Here is a 25,696-nt window from a genome sequence, read left to right on the forward strand (position 1 = left end):
AAACATTCTTTGAGCAGGGCAACAGCAAAGTCCAGGACAGTCCCAAGACTAATGTACCTTACCAGTCACCCTTTCTAGGATAAGTGAGACAGCACCACCTAGTGTCCAGCACAGGTACTCTGCATTGAGGTCACTATGAACACTATCTGGTTTTTACAAGTTAAGCTCTTTGCTCCCAAATTTGTTTTAAGTGGTTCAACGGAGAGAATACAGTTAGCCTCATGAGATGGTTTTCAAAGTTAAGGGGAGTGTAGACAAAATTCCAGGTGTGCCATAAAACACCATGTATGATAAGGTTTTGGTTTTCTCTCTCCTTTTGGCAAAGCTCTATAACCCAGCCTGGCCTAGAACTCGGCATCCTCACAGCCCAGTCCCCCAAGCACTGGCACTGCAGGTCTGTGCCATCACACCTGGATTTCTTACAATTATTGTTAAGTCCAGTCTGTGATTTCCTAGGGTTCTTCTGACCTTATCTACAGTGATTCAACCTTCCTTACAGAGAGCAGATTCTGTTTTTACTTCTATCATGCCCCCTTCTTAACTAAGTCTGACCTTGTCCATTGGAAAAAGGTGTGTGTGGGGGGAGGTGTACCAAAATCCTAAATCCACAGTGAACAAAGGCTAAGGATGCTGTGTTGAGGATCTCTGGTGGTATTGGCTAAGAACTCCTCTCACTGCTGCAGGGGCAGGGAAGGGGGTTGTCTCAGAAAAGGCAAGTGTCTGCTTTTCTTCAGTTCCCAGGGGCCTTTCCAATGAGTAGAAATGTCTTAAGAGCAGGCATGCACCTCATACTTTTGCCATTTTCCCTCCTTGTGAGTTTTCTCACTTGGATTAGTAAAGAGCTGAGATGAGAGTCTCGGGGTCTTGTGGATTTAACGGGTACCTCCAAACCTGGGCCCTGGAGCACCTGATGGAATTGTTAGATTATCTTCTGTCCTCCAAACCTGAGCCCGGGAGCACCTGATGGAATTGTTAGATTATCTTCTGTCCTCCAAACCTGGGCCCGGGAGCACCTGATGGAATTGTTATGGGCCCTGGAGCACCTGATGGAATTGTTAGATTATCTTCTGTCCTCCAAACCTGGGCCCGGGAGCACCTGATGGAATTGTTATGGGCCCTGGAGCACCTGATGGAATTGTTATGGGCCCTGGAGCACCTGATGGAATTGTTATGTGCCCGGGAGCACCTGATGGAATTGTTATGTGCCCGGGAGCACCTGATGGAATTGTTATGGGCCCTGGAGCACCTGATGGAATTGTTATGGGCCCGGGAGCACCTGATGGAATTGTTATGGGCCCGGGAGCACCTGATGGAATTGTTTCGATTCTTCTGTAAGTCATGACTTGCAGAGCTTACAAAGAGAACAGTGCCTTTCTGCTTCCAAATCTGATATCTCTCTGCTAAATGGTGTTTAAAGTGTTCACAGGATAATGAGGTCCAGGCTCCTCTAAACAAGGAAAAATTATAGAAGCACTGATGGAAAAAAATAAAGTCATTCAGGCCCGAGAAAATGTCAACCTTTAATTTCCGGTTCTAGATGCTTCTAGCTATAAGGCACCCAGATAACACACCCAGTCTGAAAGCTTAGAGAGGAAGCTGCCTTGGCTGTGAAGGGGGAGCTTAAACTCAAGAAAGCCTGCCAGGAGAGGGGACTGATCTTGAGGATGCTGGAGACTCCTGTTGGCAACACCTCACAATTTGTAATTTGAGAAAATATCCTAGAATAGTCTTGTAGGTAAAAATAATTGGCAATTGGATTGCTAATGGGTACCGCTTAAAAAGAAGCAGCTTAGTAACAAGTGAGTTTAGAGGCAGGGGTTTGCTTGGCAACGGGCTGCATCTGTTGCTTAGCATCTTACAGGGTCTCCTTGCTGGAAGTCAGAGCTTCCACTCACACCCACCCAGCTGTTTTTGTTACTTAATATCTTGCAATTCCTCCTCGCTGGAGGCAGTAATTTGGAAATTGATCAAAGAGGTGTTTTTAATTACAGAGTTTAATTTTAAGGAAAATGAATAAATGGATTTTTAATATAACTTCTTCAATCACTTCCCTCTGCCTCCTTGTATTGTTGCAGCAAATCAGAAAACCCATATAAAGGCATTATCCTGTCAAAAAGGACTGAATTGTTCTCCCTTAGGTTGTCTGCTTACAAAACTAGATCTTCTGTGTGCTAGAAAATGATGAAGTGGGAATAAATGATTGCTTTGGGGGAGCCAAAGATGCATCAACTGTTTGTGTGTGTGTGTCCTTTAACTAAGCACATTTACCCTGCCCAGCCGACATCCAAAACACCTCATGGTGGGTGACTTATAATGGTTAAGCGTCCCAGATCAGGTCAAGGAAGCACAAAGTTTCTGTAGAATTCTTTAATCAGTCCACCGCCTCAGAAGGGAGAGCGGCATACATTTTGCATTGAGGCACAGTAGGACCAACCAACATGGACTTGGTGAAAACAGCCCTGAGCCTGCTCAGATGAGACAAGCCAGGTGAACCTCTTTTAACTTCTCTTGAGTTTCTGATTTCTCATCTGTGAGATGAGGAAAATAACATGCACTTCTCACAGTTGTCAGAGGATTAAATGAAACATTTTATTCTAAAGTCCCTGACATATCCATACCATACGTGCTTAATCTACGTTCTTTTCCTTCCCATTTTCTCCTCCGCGTGCATATATGCTGGCAACATCAATTTCTTTTATGTGTAGAGCCGATGCTGTTAACTTTATTAAGCCAGCTTTTTCCATTAAGCATTTATCCTTATTCATTAGCTTGGAGGACTGGCGCACAAAGATATTAAATTATTTACTCAAGTTTAATGAATGAAATTGAAAACCTTTTTTCCCCTGCTTAGCATGAATGTGCCCTTTTCAGTATGCAGAGCCCTGTTGCATTTATTCAGGAGCTACTGCTAAGGCTTAGTTTGGAACACAGGATTAATGAGTGCGGAGACATGGCGTTGGTCACCATGGCGACCAAGCTAACATTGCTCTGTTCCAAGCTCAGGCAAGGAATGTAGGATGCTTAGCTCTGGCCTGAAGTATAGAGCAGGGTGTTCTTTTTCATATATCTGACTCCCCGTTGCTGTTTCCAATTACTCCTTAATTCCCGGGGGGGGGGGATAAATAAAAAGAACATCCCTGGTTCTTTGAAGGCTTTGCTTCTTTAGCTACCTAACCTCCTTCCTAAATACATTTATCTTCCCATCAGCTTCTATAGATTCAGACACCTGAGTGTTGCATTTCGCTTTAGTATAGAAGAGCCCACCATTCGTTTGGGTGTCTAATAAACACACGCAGGGATGACCCAGGACCCTGGCCTCTCAGATGTTGGACCCCGTTCTCATCAGTGACTTTTCCCTCCCTTCTAACTCCTACTTACTGTCCAGCATGGATTGCGCCATTTCTGAAGCTAGTTGGTCCCTGGCAACCATCCACTCACATGTCCAATTCTCTGACATTACCGTCTCTCTTTACATCTGCCTAGCATACCATTGCCTATAGCCATCTTGAGAGCTTGCAGGATGTTCTTCCTACAATCTCTTTGCCCCTTAGGAGTTCCTTACTTTCATCCCATCCCCTCCAGATAATTTTATGCCCTACCATCCCATCCTCTCTGCTGCCCAAATTTCCAATTCCCTCCCTTTTTTATCACAGCACCCGCTTACACTAGATGTGATGGTGGCAGTGCCTGCTTCCAAACAGCTGAATGCCATTTGGCAAGAACCGCACTGTGGCTATGACATCTTCAGAACAAGCCTGGTACCAACACAGAGGTCAGTGGAGAGGTTTAGCTGGCCCCTCCAGGCGGTCCAGCATTTGTCTTTCTAACTTATTTCTCATGCTCTATAGTCTTTACCCCAAACACTTTTCTCTCAGTCTTAAATCCTTGTGCTGAGCCGATCTCTTTATGACTTGATTTACTTAGACAATGCAGTGCAAATGGAGACTCCTTCAGACCCTGACAACCACACAACAAAGTCTCCATCCTCCCGCATTTTCACTGTAGGGTATGGGAGAAGTGGGGTTTTCCTCTCCAGAGGCAATCTTATTGCTTTCTCTGGACCGTGGAACCTAAACTTGTCAGACACCTCACACCCCCACCCACCTCTTTCTGTCTTCAAACTCTGAACACCAAGTAGAATTTCCATTAATATTTTTGTTTGTTTATGTTCAGGTGTTTCATAAAAAAAGAAGAATCGCCCTCTTGCCTACCCTTCATAATACTTTTTAAGTTTTTTTCACCTCGCTTTTAGCCATCAATATCTTCAGTTCTGTTCCTGTCTCTTAATTTTTGCAATATTTAACACCATCTGTGACACCAGATCAACAGAGATCTCCTAATCCCCAACTCACTGTATCTCCTAGTAACACTGAATGTCTCTGACTTCTCTCTCTGGCAAGTAAATTCTCATGGGAAAGAAATGAATGCAATAAGCCAAAAACTGAATACAACTGTTCCGGTACTGGTACTGGCAAGGTTTTAAGTACACTGGTCCCTCAAGCACTAGCCCTTGTTCTGGGTTGAAGATTAAATATAGACCTGACAGTCAACATGCAAAAGGTACTACTGTGCATTTAGCTATGCTGGGGAAAAGATCTGTCCTCCTGAAACCCACAAGTAGACATTAATCAAAGAAGTAAGCAAAGATAAGTATGATAAAAGAAAATGACAATGTCCTGTGAGAGCCTAACAATGTCTGATGGGAATATGGAACATAACACGCAGCTGTAATGGTGCGCATGGAAAATGGACTTCAGAATGGAAGGCTATTTTCAAGGCTCACGCAGGAGTAGCTTTTAGCACTGTAAAAAGGAGAGGGTAATATCCCAGAGTGGAGGTAGATTTACTGTGGTTGCACTACCTGTGACCCATCACCGAGAATACTGGCAATTCTACCTTGATCCTCTAGGAAGAAGCCAGTCAGATTTTTCCTTTGGAGAATCTAACCAGTAAAAAAAAATTTGAATGACTAATCTAGCCAAATCTTATAGAATGAGTGAAGCTAATAATGTATAAACTTTACTTGAAATTCAGTCATTCCATCTTACATACAGAGAGGCAGCCAAGGATTCTAAGACAATCCAGAAAGCAAGCACAAAGGTAAAACCTATCCAGGACAGGAAATTAGCAAAAGGCAGGCGCAAGAGTAAAGCCAGGGAACTAATATTCAAATGATAAAAATTCACACACACACAAAAACAACTTTAAAAAGCAGGAAAGAATTCATGCACAAAAACACTTGAAATGGACAGAGAAGTACTGAGTGGGTTGGAAGGACCTGGGAAAGCACACTAAAGCAAATGCATGCCAGCAGATCTTTGTGAATTTTCAGAACAAGGGTGGGAAGAAAACCCTAAATGCAACAGGAAAGAGTACCACAGGTCACTGAGCAAAGGCTGAAAGGCTTCAGATTTGCCACCAACATCTTGAAAAACAGAGGCTGTGGGGGAATGCTTTCATCACGCTAGAGGGAAATAACTATGAATCCGGGCTTCTCTGTCAATCAAGGAAGATTGGTGTTTATCATCTCCAGCGTGAGTTCTCAGAGCTCTTGTTAAGGATTTGGTCAGCTCAAAAAGCAACAAACTAAAAAGAAAGAAGAAGAAGAAGAAAAAGCATGATTCAGGGAGAGAGGAATCTGACCTAAGCAGGGGAGGGAGACCTGGATGTCAAAAAAAGATCCCCAGGGTGACAGAGGTTCCCAGGACAAGACATGAAGGCTTTAGAAGGGACTCCTCCTCCTGGAACATGAAGTTGATTAAAATATTGGCTGAGGTTAAATATTTTTGTAATAAAAACCAACCAACCAAACAAAAACAACGCAACTTATACCAAGAAAAAGGCTTAAAATATCAACAAGTCATCAAAATCTAAGCAAAAAAAAAAAAAAAAAAAAAGACAAAATACTAATTAAAAGAAGACATTGTTATTCTAATTTGTGGTGAGCTTTGGGTTATAATGTAACTCATCAGGGACCTGGGGCCTGAGAAGGACCTAGTGCAGGTAGGTGTCATATGACTCTCCAAAGACAAAAAGGACATAGGTCCTAATCATGCCTCTCTAATTTTGATTGTCACAGAACTTACACTGTTACATCTTCTCTGTTCTCAAACGTAAATAAGTGACAGTTGTTTGGCAATATGCAAACTCTAGGCTAACCAAACTAGAGAAGCAAAAGCAGCTGCCTCTAAGGAAAAAAAGGGCATTGCATCTTTCATAATGAACCTTGAATGTAATATCTTAATATTTTTCAAGTAGCACATTATCCTATCTCCTGTATTACATGCATTTCTGGATTTCTTCAATTTCTTGTGATTTTATAAATCATCTTCTTTTTATTTGATTTTTATGTATATGAGTACACTGTAGCTGTTTTCAGACACACCAGAAGAGGGCATTATCAGATCCTGTTACAGACACTTGTGAACCACCATGTGGTTGCTGGGAATTGAACTCAGGAAGAGCAGTCAGTGCTCTTAAGCACTGAGCCATCTCTCCAGGCCTATACAGCATCTTCTTACTCTACAACTTCTAACTGCTTATTTCTTACATATAGAAATACAGCTGACTTGTTGGTAGAACGATTGGAGATGCAGAACAACTGCTAAACTCAATTATTAGTCCTCACCATTTGATGGTAGATTTTTCTAAGGTTTTATTTTTATGTAGATAAACATAATTGTAGGAAATAGTGGCAATTTTCCTCCTCCTCTTTGCTCCTCATACATTATTAATTCCTCTTTTCTATTTATGTTGAGACTCCCCCCAGGAACCCCAGGGCTGAGGAGATGTGGAGAAAGTAGCCTCAATTCTGAAAAGGAGGCTTTAACATTCCACTAACAAGGGATCATTGACTTTACAGGGCCCTGCTGAAGGCTGTGTTTTACAAAATGTGCAGTGATTCTCCATAAAGGCTGGAGAAGCAGCTATCTGATGGAGATGAGAAAGGACCCCAACTTATTTCCATTCTCTCATTCGGTACAGGAGACAAGGTGACAGAGGCAGCATTCGGAAGACAAAGCCATTTAGAGACACTCTCTGCCGTCCGATAGAGGACGAGCTCTGAGCAGGTGGCGGTCACCAAAGTCAATGCCTATAATTTACTGCTTCTGTTTCTCTTTGGGCAATGAAAGATTTTTCCCTTTGCTGCTTTTTTTGTTTTGTTTTGTTTTAGTAGTGATGTCATTTCCTTTAAAAATAATTTTAACAAATAACACCAACTTAGAGAAAAAATTAATTTCAGTTGGCCTACATATACTTACAATACCACAGAAGCATCTTTGGAGTGGGCTATGAATGAATGAAGCGGCCAGATTTATGCGATCACAGTGCACAGCACAAGGGATGGGAATGTGGGCAGCAGCGAGGCAGGGAGAGGGCGGGCTGTCCTGTGCGAGCGTGCGTGGGTGCTTCCTTATTAAAATGAGGGCCTCACGGTCAGGGACTCCTGAGTAGGTAGGCGACTTGGGTTACTGTGGTCCTCAGGAACAGAGGGTGGTCTTTTCAAAGGCAGGGTCTTCTTTACATTTCCCCTCCTGCTACATTCTGTCAGAAGCCACTTGAATTTTTATAGCTTTCCTCAGGTAACAAATTTTCCTCCTACTGTCAGGATTTGCTTCATGTGGCCCAAAGCAAGCAGTGTTCATTTTCCTCTTAGGAAAGGGGCTGAGTGGAAATAATGCACAGCTTAGGAGCCAGCCAAACCTGATCTGACTTGCTTTATTCATAGGGAAATGCAGAAAGCAAAGAATGGACATTTTTGCTGAGGTAAATAAGCCCTCTCGACTGCGGAACACCATTATACTAACACCAAAGGAAACAAAGGCCAGAAGATGGTGGCATTAAGTAGAAAGGCAAACAAAAAAATAGCAGGCAAAATCCAGCGTGGGACACAGTCACCGCTGCAACAGTGAAAAACAGGGCAAAATCCTTTAAGAGAAAATTGCATGCAATTTTTGGACTCAATTAGCCTTTTCCACAAAGAGCACTTTCCCACAAAGAGCCCATTAAATAGCAAATGAAATTACATCGGTTTTCAGTTGCCATGGCACTGGCTCTTCCTCTAATGGACTTCTCTGGTCCCGAGGTTCACGTTAGACTGGCTTATTTTCCTTGCCTGTGTGCCGTCTCCATTCTCCTGTTCGGTCAGGAAGACATGTATGTGACTTCTTCCCCAAAGCACCTACCTACGACATCATCCCAGCAAGACAGAACTCAACCGAGTTCCCTAGAGACAGGGGTGCGAGCTCAGCCTGGAGCTCCCCATTACTAGCTGTGACCCTGACAGTTCGCACTAATTCGTTGGTAGAGGGTGCAGTCATGCTTAGCAAGTGCTGCCCCCGGAGGTGAGGACGCGAAGATGCCCAGAAAGGCAGGAGCGTTAACCTTAGACTCTTCTGGAATCTCCAGCCTGGAAGGCTGGCCCACAAGCACGTACCTGCTTTTCCTTCCTCCAAGGAAGCAGCAGCAAAGATAAAAGGAAAAAAAAAAAAAAAAAAAAAAAAAACCACTTCCCAATTATTTCATTTGCAATTTTGTTTTTCTATTGATTCCTTCCAAATAGGAAGAGGGAGCAAGAACTGTAGCCCAGTCGTTAGGATGCTTGCCCAGCAGACATGAGGCTTGGCACTGCATAAGCCCACACACCTCTAATTTCAGAACTTGGGTGGCAGAGGCAGGGGAAACGGAAGTTCAAGGCCATCCCGGACTCCATACCAAGTCAAAGAATAGCCTGGGCTACAGAGACCCTATCTTTAAAAAGTCCTAAAATTCAGGGTCTTAACCTATAGATAACGTGCCTTAAAAAAAATTACTTATGAGAGATTACTACAGAGAGATGGCTCAACAGGTGCATGATAAATGGAGGCAACTGAAGCCCAAAAGTTGCTCTCTGAACTCTGCACCTCAACCACATGGTGTGTGTGCACACTCATGTGCAAGCACACAAACACATACACATACACACACACACACACTGTAAGCAAAGATTACAAAAAGTTATTTAGATACTGTTAGATATTAGCTAACAGTAATGTTTGATAAATAACTTACATATTATTTTCTGATACACATAGTATTACATAATTAAAATATATATCTATACTGTTCATGCCTTCATATAAAAGCCTATTTAAAAAAATTTTAAACATTAGCCAAGTCTAACTGTAATGAGTAGCTCATGCCTGTAGCCCCAGCACTCAAGAGTGTAAGACAAGAAAATTCCTACAAATTAGAGGCTCCCTTAGACTGAGTTCCAGACCAGCCAGAGCTACAATGTGAGACCCTATATAAATAAATAAATAAACAAACAAACAAATAAAAACTGTCTGTACAAATGAACACACTTTTACATCATTTAATTTGTACATGGGATGTATATAGCATAACAAAATATTCTACTAAGAAGACAAGTATTTCTAAATTTTTCAGTAATATACATAATTCTGTCGTGGTGAAAGTAAATCAGGTATGTCTTAACATTTTATAAATATATATATATATACACATATATATATTTATATACATACATATACACAATATACATATATGCATATATGTGTATCTATCCATACGTATGGGTATGTATGTATAATAGGTAAAGTCTGGAAGTTCAGGCGTAGTTTACAAACTGTGTGGCTGACAGATTGTTCTGCAGATGCACGGGAAGCTACGGAGCCCAGTCCTAGACTCATGCTGAATGTGTCTAGCTCGCCTTTTCTGTTGTCTCCAACTCTCTGGATAGCCCTGTTTGGAGGGACAGCTACAGCTTGAATTTGGGCCTGGGAATAAATTAAACCTCTGGGTCAAACGCCTTCCTGTCCAAAACGAATCTCTAATCCCAGAAATGGGATTCCCAAGTAAAAGGTGGTGTGTGTAGTCAAGACTCACCCCAGTGTGTACTACCTTAGGGGTGTGTGAGAGGAAGCCTGGCAGCTGCCGCTGAAGAGCAGCTGGAGGAAGCCTCCCTCACTCTTCTTGGCAGTGCAGGCACTGCTAGGCAGCCCATGCTCCAGGAGATGGCTCCACACGCACACTTATATGGGAAGCACCAAGTGAACTTAGTGAGTTACTTTAAACAGAAGCCGGAGAGGATATAAAGGCAGGAAATGTTAGGAGTAGTTGTGGGGGATATGATGGATGAATCGTCATATTTCATTGTATACATGTATGGAATTCTAAAGGTTTAAAAATGGGAAAGGAGAATGAGGACAGTTAGGACATGCTTGTGGGTTCCAGGTGTCACCCTGCTGTCCCTGCTAACAGAACAACAGATCTGTCATTTCTTGTGATATGAAATCTAACGTTTAAACTATTTAAATATGAACAAAATCCAAACTCAATCTAACATGAGGAAGGAAGTAAATATAAAATGTGGGGGTGTTCAGAACATACGAGCTAAGCGAGCTGGTAACAGTGATTCGTTCATCTCTCTCTCTCTCTCTCTCTCTCTCTCTCTCTCTCTCTCTCTCTCTCTCTATCTCTATCTCTCTCCCTCCCTCCCTCCCTCCCTCCCTCCCCCTCTCTCTCTTGCTCTCTTTCTGTCTCTCTCTGCCTCTCTCTCTCTCTTTTCCTCATCTCTCTGCCTCTGTCTCTATCTCTGTCTCTGTCTTTCTCCATATGTTTCTCTGTCTGTCTCTCACTCTGTGTTTGTCATTTCCTCTGTCTCTCTATCTCTATCTCTCTGTATCCCTTTCTCTCTGTCTCTCTCCATCTCTTTGTCTCTCTTTCCCTCTGTCTCTTTCCATATGTCTCTCTGTCCTTTTCTCAGTCTCTCTCCATCTCTCTGTCTCTTTCCATATGTCTCTCTGTCCTTTTATCAGTCTCTCTCTGTCTCTCTGTCTTTCTCTCTCTGTGTTTGTCATTTCCTCTGTCTGTTTATCTCTGTCTCTCTCTCTGTCTCTTTCTCTCTCTGTCTCTCTCTCTCACTCACTTCAGTCTAGCCCTTCCCGTCCCTCCCTGTCTCTCTCCCTTTCCCTTCTCCCCCTTCCCCCCTCCCTCCTCAGAGATCAGCAATGCTGATGACCCCTTCATTCCCATGGTTTCAGGGGCATCTTTTGGACTCAGTAGTGCTACTACACCTCTTGAGTAAATTATTTTGCACTCGTCCCTACTCTCACAGAAATATCTACCTTTCCTGCTTTCTCTCATTTTTCGCCAATGCCTTTGCCTCCGAATGGTTGAGGGGGATTCCTCATACTTGGATGGACTCACCTTATCTACTCTGGTGTTGGAAATCATCTTATAGGGCATTGTTATTAAAATTGTCTTGTCATCTACAGATTTCATCCCATCTTATCTTTGGAAACCTGGGTACTTGAAATATTACTAAAGTAAGTCTGCTGTGCCCGTGGTCTGCAATTTTCCTTTGGCCTCCCCTACAGTCACCTTTAGCCTTGCAGCCTGCCGCAGCCATCATAATCAGGTTATTCTTGAGCCCTTTCCCCAGGCAGACAGCTTTCAGAGGTTCTTACCATATTCTCTTCAAAACATCCATTTACACCCTCCCCAGCCTAATCGGGCTTCCATGGGATGCCATCAAACCGGTTTTCGTTTTGTTTAGTTTTGTTGTTTTGATTCGTTGGTGTTAACCTTTCACCTGATTTAGGGACTATCTCATTTAATCTTGAAAGCTTTTCCTGTAGCTGGCTGGTCCTTGCTTCTTGAGCACACCTCTTTCTTAGTCCTGAGTCACCAAAGCTCCTCAGTCCCTCTCATTCTCCTTAGACTTTGGTCCATTTAAATGTTAGCATTTATCTTGACTTTGTCTAGATTCATTCTTTTTGATTTGTTATTATTTCTTTTGTTTTACAGATAATTTCTCATTGATTTTATAGCCTGAACAGGTCTGAAACCTGTCATCCTCCTGTCTCAGTCTCCCAAAGTGCTAGAACTCTTAAATTCCAGGACTGCATTGGCTATATAGTGAGACATTGTCATGAAAAAATGAGGAGAGATAAATTAAGAAAAAAGTAGGAAAAAGAGGGTAAGGAAATAGGGAAATAGAGGAGGAAAGGAGAGAGAGAGAAAGAAAGAGAGAGAGAGAGAGAGAGAGAACATGATTACATGCTAGCTAAGGATCTTATAAAGGCAAACTCCTCATCTTGTATACAGGATAAGCAAGCAGCCAGCAGCTCATTCATGAAAAGGGACGGATATTTCTCCAAGTGAAAATTTATCCATCAAGTATTATTTGATGACATTCACCCAGAAAGGAGGCAACCCTCAGGCCACAGAGAGACACTGCTATGCACTTACGAGAGAGATAAACTTTTTACCCTTAAAGTAAAATACCTGTACTTTAAGATAAAGTAAAATATTTTATCAATTTTGGCAGGACTAGCAAGCGACTGGAGCTTTCACACATTGCTGATGGAATTTAAGAAGTGATCTGGCCACTTTGGGAAGCAGGGTGTCAGCCTCTTATAAGTGTGCCATCCATCTTCTCACCTCTAGATGTGTATTACAAGGGAAATCAAAATGTGTCCAGTTACAGGAATCTACACACAGGTACTCACATTCACAGTTCTCCAAAGTTGACAAGTTCTTGACTGAGACCTGTGTAAAATGCATGGCACGTCTACATGAAATATTATTTGGCAACTAAAACAACTAATTGACCTGAAAAAGTCTTTAATATTTTGTAACAGTTGACTCTAAACATACATGATATTTTCTCCTTGATGACACTTCCCTACTTTTATAATTAAAATTTATTTTGTTAATATTTTGTTAATATCCTCCTCGACTGAAATATGTACACATATACATAAATTCCTGTGTACATCTATAAATATATATATAAGTTTGAGAATGGAAACTGGTTTCTCTTTGTTACTACTTTACCTGATGCATAATAAGGGTTAAATAAACACACTAAGTAGCTATAAAAATTAATTCATTTCTTACACTTAAATATTAAGATTTGTATGTGATAGTCACTGAAGGACCTCAGTAGGAAACACACACACTATAAAACCAACAACAACAAAAAAGATGTAAATACTCATGTATATGTAGATTTCCACCATGAAATCAGGTTGAAGGTGCTGGAAGGCCTACCACATCAACCTGAGGCCAGGCGGAATGACGAAGTCCTCAAATTATGTGTGTATGAACACAAACAAAAAACCATGTGTGTATAAGCCCAACACCCGTCACCAGGCGTGTCTTACCTCTCAACACCAACTGCTTGGCACAGAGGATGGAGCTTGGTGTGGTGCAGAAGTGCAAAGCAGTGTGCCCACTCAGGGAGTAGCAGTTGAGCTTTGCGCCACGGTCACAGAGAATCTTCACGCACTCGAGGTTGGCCATTTCACAAGCCACGTGCAGAGGGGTCTTCCCATTGGGACGGCAGTTGATGGTAGCATTGTGGTCCAGCAGTACCATCAGGCACTCCACATGACCAAGCAAAACTGAGAGGTGCAGGCCTGTGGCCCAGGAAGACTTCAGCTTATAACTGGGCAACCAATAGCCTGAAAAAGGATAGGAGAGGAGTTTAACTGCTCTGCCCATTGGTCTTTCCTGCTTTGGAAGGATTTTGACAAGGTGTTTTATTTGGTCACAATTACAAGGTTGAATTAAAAATGGATCAGGAGTTCGTCACTGGCAGCCACTGAGTCTCTCAGAGCCTTTTTCTGAGATATGACACGGGTCAGTCTTTTTGCAACTCTTACAATCTCTATGGCTCCTCGATCCCTGTTCCTTTACAATTTTGCCCATTGACTAGGTACAAATTAGTAAAGAGGATGTTTGTAGAATTACTTTCTTAGACAGATCATTCTCACCACTTGAAATGTTTGATTGCTCTTCTTCTAATCTAGCTCTTTGAAACAGAGTCTCTCTGTATAGCCCAGATGAGCCTTGGACTCACAGCAATCCTCCTCCCTTAGTTTCTCTGGTAGCGGGACAATAGGCCTGCTCCACTGAACCCAGATCATCCCAACGTTCTGTACTGAACGCTCCTCAGCAAGCAACTTGCAATGACAGTTTCCATAATCTGCGTAGAATGAAGCTGGTTTTGAACCTGAAAACCAAAGTGTACTTTGTTTGCTTATTGGCGGCAAAGATGCTGCATGATCTTTCCTATCATTATTCCTATGTCACTGTCATGCTGCAACTTACTGAAAACTTGTGCCTGCAACTGCATAGGGAAAAGAGTGAGCCTGGAAGAAAGAACAGAGAGCTGATTAAGAAAACACCATTTTGATGTAAAGCCAAAGAAACCCAGGATGCAGGCTCTGGAGGGCAGATCATCCTGCCCCAGCCTCTGATTCTCCAGATGACAAGAGTGCCACTTTCTCAGCCTGCTAGATGCACAGATCTCCTGCTTCAGTCCAATATCATGGGCTACTGCCATGCAGGGTTTCCATCTCTGTTTGTCTTTATGGCAATGGTACAGGTTTAGTTCCAAGACGATGATACAGATTACCAAGAAGGGAAGATACTCCTGAAAGCATCTGTAACGTGCCGCGTTGCTGGCATGGAAATGTGTTTGCTTACTGTGTTTCCCTCTCCTAAATTCCCAGCAGCACCAAAAGAGTTTTCCTTTAACATTTAACTACATGGACCAGTCAGTTATCCTTGGCTTTCAAAACTCAGTTTCATCTGTCTATAATCATAGCTGGGAACTGGAGAACCAGGCTCACAGACCACAGGATCTTGGAATGTCACCAAGGCTACAATGGAACTATTTCTAACCACCACCACCCCTCCTTCCCATAGCATGGTGTATTTGGGAGAGAAGCGCACACCTTAGCTGCTGCCCCTAGAGGCCTCACTGCAGACTGTGAATATGCTTATGTTTGCTTTTAGTCTGAACTTCAGAACTTTGTTGGTAGGGTTGGAGGTAGCATTGGAAGGGCCTGAATAACCCAGCAAAGCAGGAAAGCTAACTGTGCTAAGCAGAGAAAAAGAACACTCCTCAGCAAAGAGACCCATCTTTAACACCGGGCTGGAGCACAGGTTCTCCAGAAAAATATGGAAATAAGTTCACTGAGCCTTACAGAGAACAAGATCTGAGGTCATGCGAGCTTCTGAAACCAAGGACGAGGTGTGCCAATTCATGTGCTATTGCTAACGCCTATATATCAACAGATCAGAACTTTCTCATGCGCACGTGCCTGCACACACATACATGTAGTATCACCACCAATAGCTGCAGCACGCCAGGAGCACGTGACTTGCTCTTGACCTTTGGAAGGTACAGCTCTGTGCACCTCTACACAGGCCAGCTGCCACTGAACTGTGTGCTCGGGCTGCACAGAGGGCAGGCTGGAAAGGAAGGAGATGATAAAACACTTGTGGGTAGGGGCAGGAAAGAAGGTGCTGCCTTCTTCTCGGGAAAGCCACTCATATTCCTATGGCTGCAAGCTGGGTTCAGAAAAGCTTGGCTTCAGCAATGGGCTTAGTAGAAGAGAGGCTGAGACAGGAACAAGGATATTCCCTTTGCACAAACCCCCCAGTCCAAGCCATGTCCACAGGGATCTGTAGCATTCATGTTTACTGCTGCCCTTCTTCACACCATGATGTAATCTGCTCATGCAGTCCACCTAGAGCGTACCACAGTGTATCTGTACGCAGGCAAGGGTTTCCATGAGGGATACCTAGTGTGGGTCGAATCAAAATCATGGGACACAACCATGTTCATCTAAACACTAGTGGCAGAGGCCAAACTCTCTAAGTGTGTGGCTTGACACTTGCATTGGCTCTGTATCTCATCCATAGCATGCAGTGTTATGGCTGAGTTATGCATAGGTATGGCTGTACACGTGTCTCTGTGATCTGCTGGCTTGTGCCCAAAACAGAACAGGTGAGAAAAATGTGATTTTTTTTTTCTTTCAGCCTTAAAAGGGAAGAAAGTTCTATGGTTTCAGGAAATAGATGTGACTGGAAATGATCAAAGTAAGTTAGCTACAGAAAGGTAATATGTCTCTCTGTCTTTTACAATACCTAGATGCCATGGTATGTGTGTGTGTGTGTGTGTGTGTGTGTGTGAGCACACGCGTGTGTACAGACTAAATGAAGTAGAAATGAAATTCTCAAGGGAAGAAGTGAGATTAGTAGGAGAGAAGACTGGGTGAGTTTGTGTTTTAGGTACATATGTCCCTGTAAGAAAGAAAATCTTTAAAAGTAATAACAAAACATTTTTTTAACTCTCAAACTCCAATCTCCCCAAAGCTGTCAGAAGCTACTTCTGATCTGCACAGCTAAACGTTATAAAGAAATTTTACAAGTTTTAGCCTTATAAAAACTATGTAGAGCTATGTGTACACTTCTGAGTGTTTCATATAAATCTGAGACTGAAGTCATAAGCCTGCAAGCTACGCAGAAAGCACCCTCATTCAAGGAATGTGGTGAGGACGGAAGGCTTGCAGCCCACCCTTGAAAGGGGGCATTGGTTCTGCTCCAGCACTTGGAAAGGCTACACATCTCTGGTTAAATTAAAGCTTAAACCCAGGCTCCACAGCAGTTATCAGAGCTAATGTTATCAAAGGGAAACCAGCCCCACACCAGGACAAACCTCTGGCTGCCGCCAAAGTTTGCACCCACTGCTCTGGTTGGATTAGCAGACAGTTTCTGGGACCATGCCCCTGTGTTTACACAGCCCTGAAAGATTAGAGACCCAAGCACAATTCTAGGCTACTAGTTTAATAGCTAACATTCTGAGGCTAATTCTCAGAGGTTCCGTAGAGGATGGGAGAGAGAGAGAGAGAGACACAGGCTTGAAATGCCAAGTTTTAAAGAGAAAAACTTTTCCAGCAACTAGAAAAGGGGAAGTCCCCACCCCATCTCCAACCAGTAATTAAAAGAAAAAAAAAAGGAAGAAAGAAAAATTTTTAAAAGAAGAAAAAATAAGTGAAAACGAGATCATTTGTTAACCATAAAAAGTGTTCATGATGTTTGGGCATCAGCTGCTCCTTAGGAAGATAGAGTATCTGCCAGGACGTCTTCAAGTGAAATCATTCATTGATTATTTTAATTAAAACTATGACTACCATACAAGGGACCAGAAGAAGCTGTGGGCCATAAATGAAGTACTTAAAGTGCTTTGCACTGATTAATAAAGGGTGTTCATTAACCTTGTTGACCAGGGAGTTTCATACCAGAGATAGGTCTGATACTCTGCTTATCTCATGAGGGAGCCAAAGCTCATCTGAGGAAGAACCAAAATATATAGCTGGGAAAAACAAAACAAAACAAAAACAAAAACAAACAAGCAAACAAAAAAACAGCCTGGAGGACATCCACCCATGGTTCCAGAATATAGGCTACCAGAGAGAACCAATATCATGAAAAGCTCTGGAGATTTCTCCTAGCTATGACTTTACCCTAAATGTTTTCTACTTGTCTCAGAATAAACTATGTCACAACTTCCCTTTAACCATTCAACTATTAGTTTCACCCAGCAGTTTACCACCTCACTTGGGCAGTCAGGATTTCTTTGTGTCGCTGTGATTTTTAAGCAACTGTCTGGACTGTCGAGATGGCTGAGTTGGTGCTTGCTGCCAAGCTTGAATACCTGAGTTTGAGCTCTGTGACACACAGCAAAAGAAGAGAAGCAGCTCAGACAAGTTGTCCTTTGAGCCATAACATGTGGCTTCACTAGCTTAAAATAAAAATAAAGTGATGGTCCAGTAGATTGTATTTTGCTTATATTTCTATGTTTTAAACCCCTCTGCCCCCATCTCTGCCTGTCATTCTCTGCGAGTTATCAGAAATACAGACCAGCATGCTTTAATGGTTGGTTAGCTTTACAAAGTGAAAATAGTGGACTTTTAAAATTAACAAACTGGGATTTTTTTTATCTGAAGATTTCATGATAAAACTGAAAATAACGGGGTGTGCCAAAAGAGTGAGTGCTGGCTTTAAGAATTAATATTAAGTGCGGGCAAACCCCTGGCACACACTGAGAACTATTGTAGAGCCTGCTTTAACCGGTTGCCTTCGCTGTTGGGAATTTCTTAAGAAGGATCCAGAAACAGAAGGAGGAAAGAGCCGTCTAGCCCAATATCTCTGCTCTATACTCCTTACAGAATGCACACTAGCTTAGGGGAGCAAGCGGTGTTATCTTTAAATTACTGGTGCACTTGCTGCGGTTTTTAGCTTAGTGTTCCTGGGATGTTTATTTTCTGAGTTGGTATCTTTGCCAGTGGATTTCTATGTTACCTTCTCAGCACTCACACAGGGATCTTGACATTATCTGGCACAGGGTGTATTTAGTAACAAATTCAACTACTTTTTGAAATCCTGTGGAAAAGGAGGTAGGGTGTTTTAAAGGAAACTCAGATTGGTTAAGGGTGGACTTCAGACCAGCTAGTCCTCTGAGGATAATCAACTGTTGAATACAGACTCACATTATCAGTTGCAAGAAAGTCTCAAGGTGACCAGTAACTGTTGCTGACAGTAGACTTTGTTTCATTTATCAATGCCAACTGAGCTGAAGACAGCCACTCTGAGATTAGACAGATGTGTCCCCTTGCTGAGAGTATGTGTGAGTACGAAGATTCTTCACGTCTTATAAAAATCAATCAAACTGAGCCAGAGTGTTGTGTGAACTTTCCTTATTCAGTTTTAGGAGTGCAGCCTTTCCATGTACTTTTTAAAAAAAAAAAATCAAAGAGTAACACGTAGCCTTTCACCAATCCCCACAGTCTGCTTTTATTCAACAACAACAACAACAATAATAAAGTCTCAGAAACAGTAATCCAGCCACACACACTCTTCCAGGCCACACAGGGGCTGCCCCATCCCTTAGACAAACTCCAGAAGGGGACTGACTAATTAGCTACCCAGTTGTAGAGCGCTCTGTCCCACACTGTTCTGAGAATTTCTTTGTGAGGTAAGACATTGATATCACCACTTAGATCTACTTTACAGGGCAGAGGCGAGGGTTCCATTCACTGCTTCCGTTCCTACACCTAACAGTATAAAAGCTGGCATTAATCCTGGAGGTGGGCACCTAGGAAAAAGTGTCAAGTAACTTTTGAGAAAGTGGGATTTTTACCCCAGGCTCACAACTACATATTCATGATAAATGGAGAGAAAAGTTATTTCTATAGATATTATGTACACACACGCACACTGATCTCCTGGACAGCCCTGAAAATACAAACACAAACCCTGATATTTCCACATGGACACCTACATAAGACTTTTCTTTCTTTTGGAGACAGTTTAAATCTCTGCCTCTAACTGTAAGCCACACCTCATAGCCTGAATGCTAGTAAAACAATCATTGGCATAAATAAAAAGTTAGTTCCACAGGGACCACAGGAATTAGCTTATTTTGACAAGAAGAATTTAAAACACAGTTTCTTCACATTTGGGGATTATGATACCCAAGAAATAACAGAAAAAAACAGCCTGCTCTCCAGGAGCCCAAACCTCTAAGTTCCCTGTCTCAGAACTTCTGAGCCTGTCTGCAGGGTTTACCTGTCTGAGAGATTAAAAAAAAAAGGTGGTATTTGCTGCTCAATATCAAATAGATTAGCTACTGCTTGAGTCTGAGCCCTGTTGTATATGGCATACAGAAGTTTCTTTAAATAAACTTAGTATCCAGATTGAACCATGAAACAAAGTTATAAGGTCCAAGACACCTAATTATACAGCATATAATTTGTTCTTCAATAGAATCTCTTGAACTTTGTAGAAAAAAAAATAGAACTCTTAATTTTTCAGACAAAACAGCAATGACAGTTTATCATAAAACACAATTCAAAGAGCAAGTCCAGCAACTGACCTCAACTCATCTCTACTTATTTCAGAAATGACAGAGAATTAGGTAGAGAGAAATCCTACTTGTGTTTGTATCTGCAACTTGGTGACACTAACGATTTTGTATGAATAAAAAACAGATTTATATTTGAACATAAATAGGACTCCCTTCACTCCCAAGACTTTCCCACATATTTTCTCTAGGCAGCAGTGAAGATACAGAGAGTCTTTCTTTGCAGTATGCTCGCCAAAGGGTCTAACTATTGAAGTTTTCCCATTATCTAGTTGATTTGAGAAATCAGAATGAGTGTGTTAATCTTGTTCTGATTTATTAAAGAGGAGTTCCAGGAGAGGGGGAGACTTAAAGAATTTTGTTATAATTTTTGATTTCCAATTTTTTGGACAAAGCAGAGATTCTGAATTTTAATTTTTCAATTTTTTTTTCTCTACTATTGCAGCCAAGCAGAAAAGAAAAATAAAAGTTAACTTTGTGGTGTTTAGAGTTCAGCTTTTGTTCCTGCACTGAAACCCATTAAACCGACGCAGACCATGAAAGTGCCCCTGGCGCATCTTTCGCCATTCATTAACTCTCTAAATGGAAAAGAAGGTCCCCTTTCTCATCCACGGAGACACAGAGGTGATATATCTGTAAGTGGCTGTTAGGAAAGAATCAGCAGCCAGACCGACAGCCACACTGTCACACAGAGATCGCAGCGTCTTTAAGCAGAGCCTAGAGGCTTTTCTTTATTCTGTACCAACACAGTCACAAGGGAAGTCTCCCACACACCGTGCATGACAAATACAACCTCCCAGGGTCCCAAATTCCAGGCGCAAGAATGGAAAAGAGCAATAAATAGAAATACATAGACAAAAATCTGTATGGATCTATGAAAACCACCCCCAAATGCGCTCTGATTTTTAAAAGGAAGGGAAGATTTTTAAAAATAAGAAATACTGTCTAAACAAATACTTAAATAATAAGAACGACTGCTTTAAAGACAAAAGCTGACCTACTGACCTAAAAATCCATTTTGTATCAATTTCACAATTACACCTCTCCAGTTCTTTTACCTTGTTTGTAAGATGCCAAAATCATGTTCTCATCTTCAACTTCAAACACTGTGTCCACATCTATTTTCCTCTCGATTAAAATAGCCTTCAGTTTTCCGAAGTCATTTGTTTTTAGAGCCTCCAGGAAATCTTTCTTAACTAATTTGGCAGCTCCAGCTTTGCTGATAGGGGCAGTGATGCCGTCCATCCTCGGAGCCCTGTGGAAGCGGAGCAATGATTTATCAGGAGAGCAGCACCCAGCACACAGGCAAGGCTGGAGAGCCCACAAACTGCCGGCTAATTTTATCCCAAAGTTATGCTGACCGGTTCTATTTATATAGGGATCATTTCAAACTTCAAAATATCCTCCCAGACTCTCCCTGAGTTCTCAGGTCCTTTAAACTGGAGATACGTAAGCAGGTCCCTTCCGCTGTACGTGGTGTCGATAAGAAGGAAGGCTTCTGTGACACATTTCCGAGCATGAAATGTCACAATTATTTCTTACAAGACCAAAGTGAAAGTGTAAGATTTACAAAGCTCTTAATTCTCTTTATGTTTTCTCCTCAACAAAAAACATCTGGCGCCTGGCTGGAGCCGCAGTATCTTAGTCTGACTAACTAATAGCCCCAAATGAGAATTTGTTTCAGTTGTTGATACACGTGCTACTGAAAACCTTTAATGATTTTGTGAAATGAGCCTGTAAAATCGAGCCTAATTATGCACATCTAAAAACAAACAGAAGGTTTGCCAGTAACCTACACTTAAAAGTTTTTCAATATTATGAAAAAAGCAGGGTGGGGTAGTGAGATGGGGGGGTCGTTTTAGGGGGAAAAAAAGAACCTGAAGAAACAAGAAAATCAATGCAACAAGTGAGTGGACTTTATTGAACCCTGCATTTTATTTCTCAAGTCAGTTTTAAAAAAAAAAGCCATGTTTGAACAAATTACAAAAACAATACAAGCTGGATCTTACTTTCTACTATGAGCTTATTGATTTGAACATGTGAGTCAGGTATCTGGGTTGTGTAAAAGAATCCCGTTTGTCCTCAATTAAAGCAACGCCTAATCAATTAGCACACTGTCTCACACATCCTCTGTCTGTTTACATAGTGTGTGTGTGTGTGTGTGTGTTTTGCTAGGGACTCACACAGCTTGTGTTTTATTACTGAGCTAACTCCATCCAAGGTCTTTAACACTTTTGTTTTAAAATAGTTCAAACATGTAAATAGGACGGAGAGCAAGGGACAAGAGGCACAGAGACAGAGAGAACACAGGGAACAAATGTGGCCCAAAGTTAAGCAGCTGGTTACTGTCATGGGCAATATGCATGCATTACCTGCTAGTTTTTATTATTAAAATTTCTCCCTGTTAGTTTTTCAACAGAAAAAGTTAGAGACAAAACTGAAGACTTAATTTTACTTATTAGTGTCTTTAATGTCAGAAAATTATCAAGTGCTAACTAGTATACAAATTAGCTGTAATTTGCATATCATGGATAGGTTCAGAAAAATGATATTAAAAAAAATCCCTGCAGTAGTTGCAGTGTGAATTTTTTTAATTTTTCAATAACACATATGTCTATAAACAGAACTGCAAATCAGCATTCCCTTTCACTTGATGCACTGATGTGGAACATAAATATACAAAACTGGCCAGGCCTGAGCACAGAACTTACCAAATCATAACAGTCTTCACATTCAACACCCGGACCCAACAGAGTAGTGTAAGCCCACCAGAACCCCCTCACACACTCTTCGTTGGAACAGTCGTTCTGCCAACACCCACTACCACGACCTCCAACACTGAGGATCAGTTCTAAATACTTTTTAAAAAACTTTGATTTGAAATTTTAAAAGTTTACTAATTTAAATTTATATACATATTTTACAATGGTGGCTCCAGCAAGGGTGAGATGATCAAGAGACACGGAAAAAAAGAGACAGGGACCTTGTGCCTGCTCAACCCTGGCTCTAGACCCCAGGACACTGTTAAGACCTTTTGCTGTTGTTGAACTTATATCGGAGACTCTTCTGAGAGGCTTGCCTGAACTTAGCCACAGATACCTTCTTCAGCAAATACTTAGTGTATGACAGTCACTTACTCAGAACACTGGAAATGTATCAATGAGAAAAACATCCAAGAATCCCCACTGAAGTAGACTTTTGTGTTAATGACTTAGGACCTTCTCCATCACCTGTCCAAATGGATTTTGTTCACAAAGTTACAAACTTCTTTGACTTTCACACAGAATGTATCTTGTGACAATTCCATTGATCTGATACCCTTCACAGATACCCCCACCCCTACTTTGCTTGGCAATTAAGTAAAGGGCAATTTAATTTTATTCCAAACAGATATGTTTAATATGGTCCAAATACATAATAGTCTCTTTATATAAGTAGTCACAACTCTAGGAGTTAAGGGTATCCTTGCCAGTTCTGATGTTCCCTGTAAAAGGACATTCAGGAAGATGTGATCATTGCACACAATATTTAAAGCACCGGTATTTAACAAGCAGCACATAAAAGACTATGCCATAAGTTACGGGTATGGCCAGAACCATGTGCGTCTGAAGAATAAAGGAGTCCTGAATGGGCTCACCGTTCTCTGGACCCCCATCCCTGAACTCTGTGCAGGGTGGTAGAGTGTCTCCTTCTACTCACCAGGTCTTATTTAGCTTTAGTCACCTTCTAGCTTCTGCTGCTCATACAGTATGTGGCTCCAGTCATTTGCCACTAGCTATGGGTTCTTCATTCATTGTAGCCACATGGATACTTTAGGGCAATCAATTATTGGCCATTTCAGAAACGGTATGACTTCTCTCCAGAGACACCCTCCACCCTACCCCCATCCCCACCCCCACCCCATATGCAGGGACCATAAAGAGCAAAGCTAGCACATTGAAAGAGTGTGAACAGGGATGGGGACTGTATCGTTAACCCCAGGACTAGTTTGTATCTCTGTTCCTAATCCAGCAAGACTTCATCCTGGCTAGAAAATGCCTAATCTGGGAAGTGTTAACTCCTCTTTAACTTTTACTTTTTTCTTCCTAGGTTAACTAGCCCATTGATCTCTCTCCCAAGATACAGGGCTTATCATTGCATTGTGGAACAAATGCTATTATTTAAGCCCCCGGGTCCTTGCTTCTGTTGTTCTCTTGTTGCTTCAGCTGCGCTGGGGGCAGCTGCTGGTCTTTTGGTTCAGTTTGGGTTGGATGCTGCGGTTGAATGCACAGCCTCATGAATGCTAGGCCAGTGTTTTCCACTCAATTACTGCCCCAACCTCCAAAAGCTTATCTTATTAATATCTGATTTGTATAACGTCTGCCTTTCTAAAGATCCAGGTTCATAGCTGTAAAAAAATAAATGTATCTTTGTCAAATATTTTGAGAAAGCAAAGTTTCTGTGAAGAAACTTTCAAAATTAAGAACATTATTTCTACCATTCTACTAGAAGCAAAGAACCAAAGAATAAAATTCAGAGATAATTTGCATTTTAAAAAATAAAAGTTTAGGAGCTGGCGAGATGGCTCAGTGGTTAAGAGCGCCGACTGCTTTTCCGAAGGTCCCGAGTTCAAATCCCAGCAACCACATGGTGGATCACAACCATCCGTAACGAAATCTGATGCCCTCTTCTGGAGTGTCTGAAGACAGCTACAGTGTACTTATATATAATAAATAAATAAATCTTTTTAAAAAAAAACAGAAGTATAATTAAATTACCCACTGAAGTCATAGCAACATATCTGGAATATTGTGACTAATGAAAACAAAAAATCTGAGGCCTGATGTCATTACCTAGGCTTCGCTTCAAATAGCATCCATCGCTTAGGCCACAGGAGACCACATTTTGAAGTGACCATGTTTTACACCATCTAGTCTGGCCTGACAGGAACCCTCCCCCGCTTTGTCTCTTAAAATGAAAACTCCCGTCCTGGACAACGTGTTTTTCATTAGTGTTTAACAACATGTCTCAGACATGTCCTCTGATCTTGATGGTAGGAAGACCTTCCTGACAGGACAATGGTGTTGAGGCAAATGGTTCCAAACCCTCTTGTACTCCCTGGGAACCTGAGAAGGCACAAAGGCCCAGGTGCTTGTTATCTCAATGGCTGTATGCGACACAAGCTACCCACTGTGTGTTATCTCTTTGTATACCATACAAGCTACCCACTGTGTGTTATCTCTGGAACACAAATGGTTCCTTTGTTTATTATATCATTTTAAACGTGGATTTAACACTATTAAGCTACAGTTGTTAAATGCAAACACAGGGAAGAAGTAAGAAGCAGATTCCTAAAACTTATCTTCAGAAATTAGAATGTTTGTGGGAGCAAAGTCCTTTGCCCTCTCTGACGTTCCGGCAGATGAGTTGTTGGGTTATCCTTGCTATGGACTCACAGCTGTGCATTATGGGATTGCTTGAAAACCGCCATTTTTTTCTCCTGTCATACTTAAGGAGTTGTGTAAAATCTCAGGACACTGCATCAATTTTTGCTGTTGTTGTCTCATATATTTGCATGTTAAAGCTTTGTACAGAGATTGCTTTAACTGTAGATTTACTTGGGTTAATAGACAACGCGGACAAATGCAGTGGGAGCCTCCAGTTGTATGGGCTTCAGCAGAGATCTGATCCAAGGTTTCTATACCAACAGGCAATAGGGATAGTGCTGTAATTGAAATTACCATCATTACTTATAATGCAGAAGTCAGGAAAACTAAGAACCAAGGGTTGTAGCCGGGCGTGGTGGCGCATGCCTTTAATCCCAGCACTCGGGAGACAGAGGCAGGCGGATTTCTGAGTTCAAGGCCAGCCTGGTCTACAAAGTGAGTTCCAGGACAGCCAGGGCTATACAGAGACACCCTGTCTCGAAAAAACCAAACCAAACAAACAAACAAAACCAACCAAACAAAAAAAGAACCAAGGGTTATGTGG

The 25,696-nt window shown here is 41.8% G+C and overlaps 1 protein-coding gene across 2 annotated transcripts in view; it reads right to left on the reverse strand.

The window, feature by feature from the left end:
• The window catches only part of Asb4 (ankyrin repeat and SOCS box containing 4), a 43,455-nt gene extending 22,322 nt beyond the window's left edge, over positions 1–21,133 (reverse strand). The window contains exons 1-3 of one of the 2 annotated variants that reach the window (XM_021165306.3): positions 21,088–21,133; positions 20,785–20,981; positions 13,173–13,472 (exon numbers count right to left, since the gene is read on the reverse strand). In XM_021165306.3, coding sequence (XP_021020965.1) covers positions 13,173–13,472; positions 20,785–20,971 — 487 coding nt within the window. In that variant the 5' untranslated portion in view covers positions 20,972–20,981; positions 21,088–21,133. Of the gene's footprint in view, positions 1–13,172; positions 13,473–20,784; positions 21,051–21,087 lie in introns of those variants that run through there. The other variant, XM_085840834.1, reaches the window with a different exon arrangement.
• Between the last annotated feature and the right edge of the window lie 4,563 nt (positions 21,134–25,696).

The sequence above is a fragment of the Mus caroli genome, unplaced genomic scaffold (assembly GCF_978045245.1).
Source record: "Mus caroli unplaced genomic scaffold, Mus_caroli_1 scaffold_7, whole genome shotgun sequence".
NCBI classification, from domain to species: domain Eukaryota; kingdom Metazoa; phylum Chordata; class Mammalia; order Rodentia; family Muridae; genus Mus; species Mus caroli.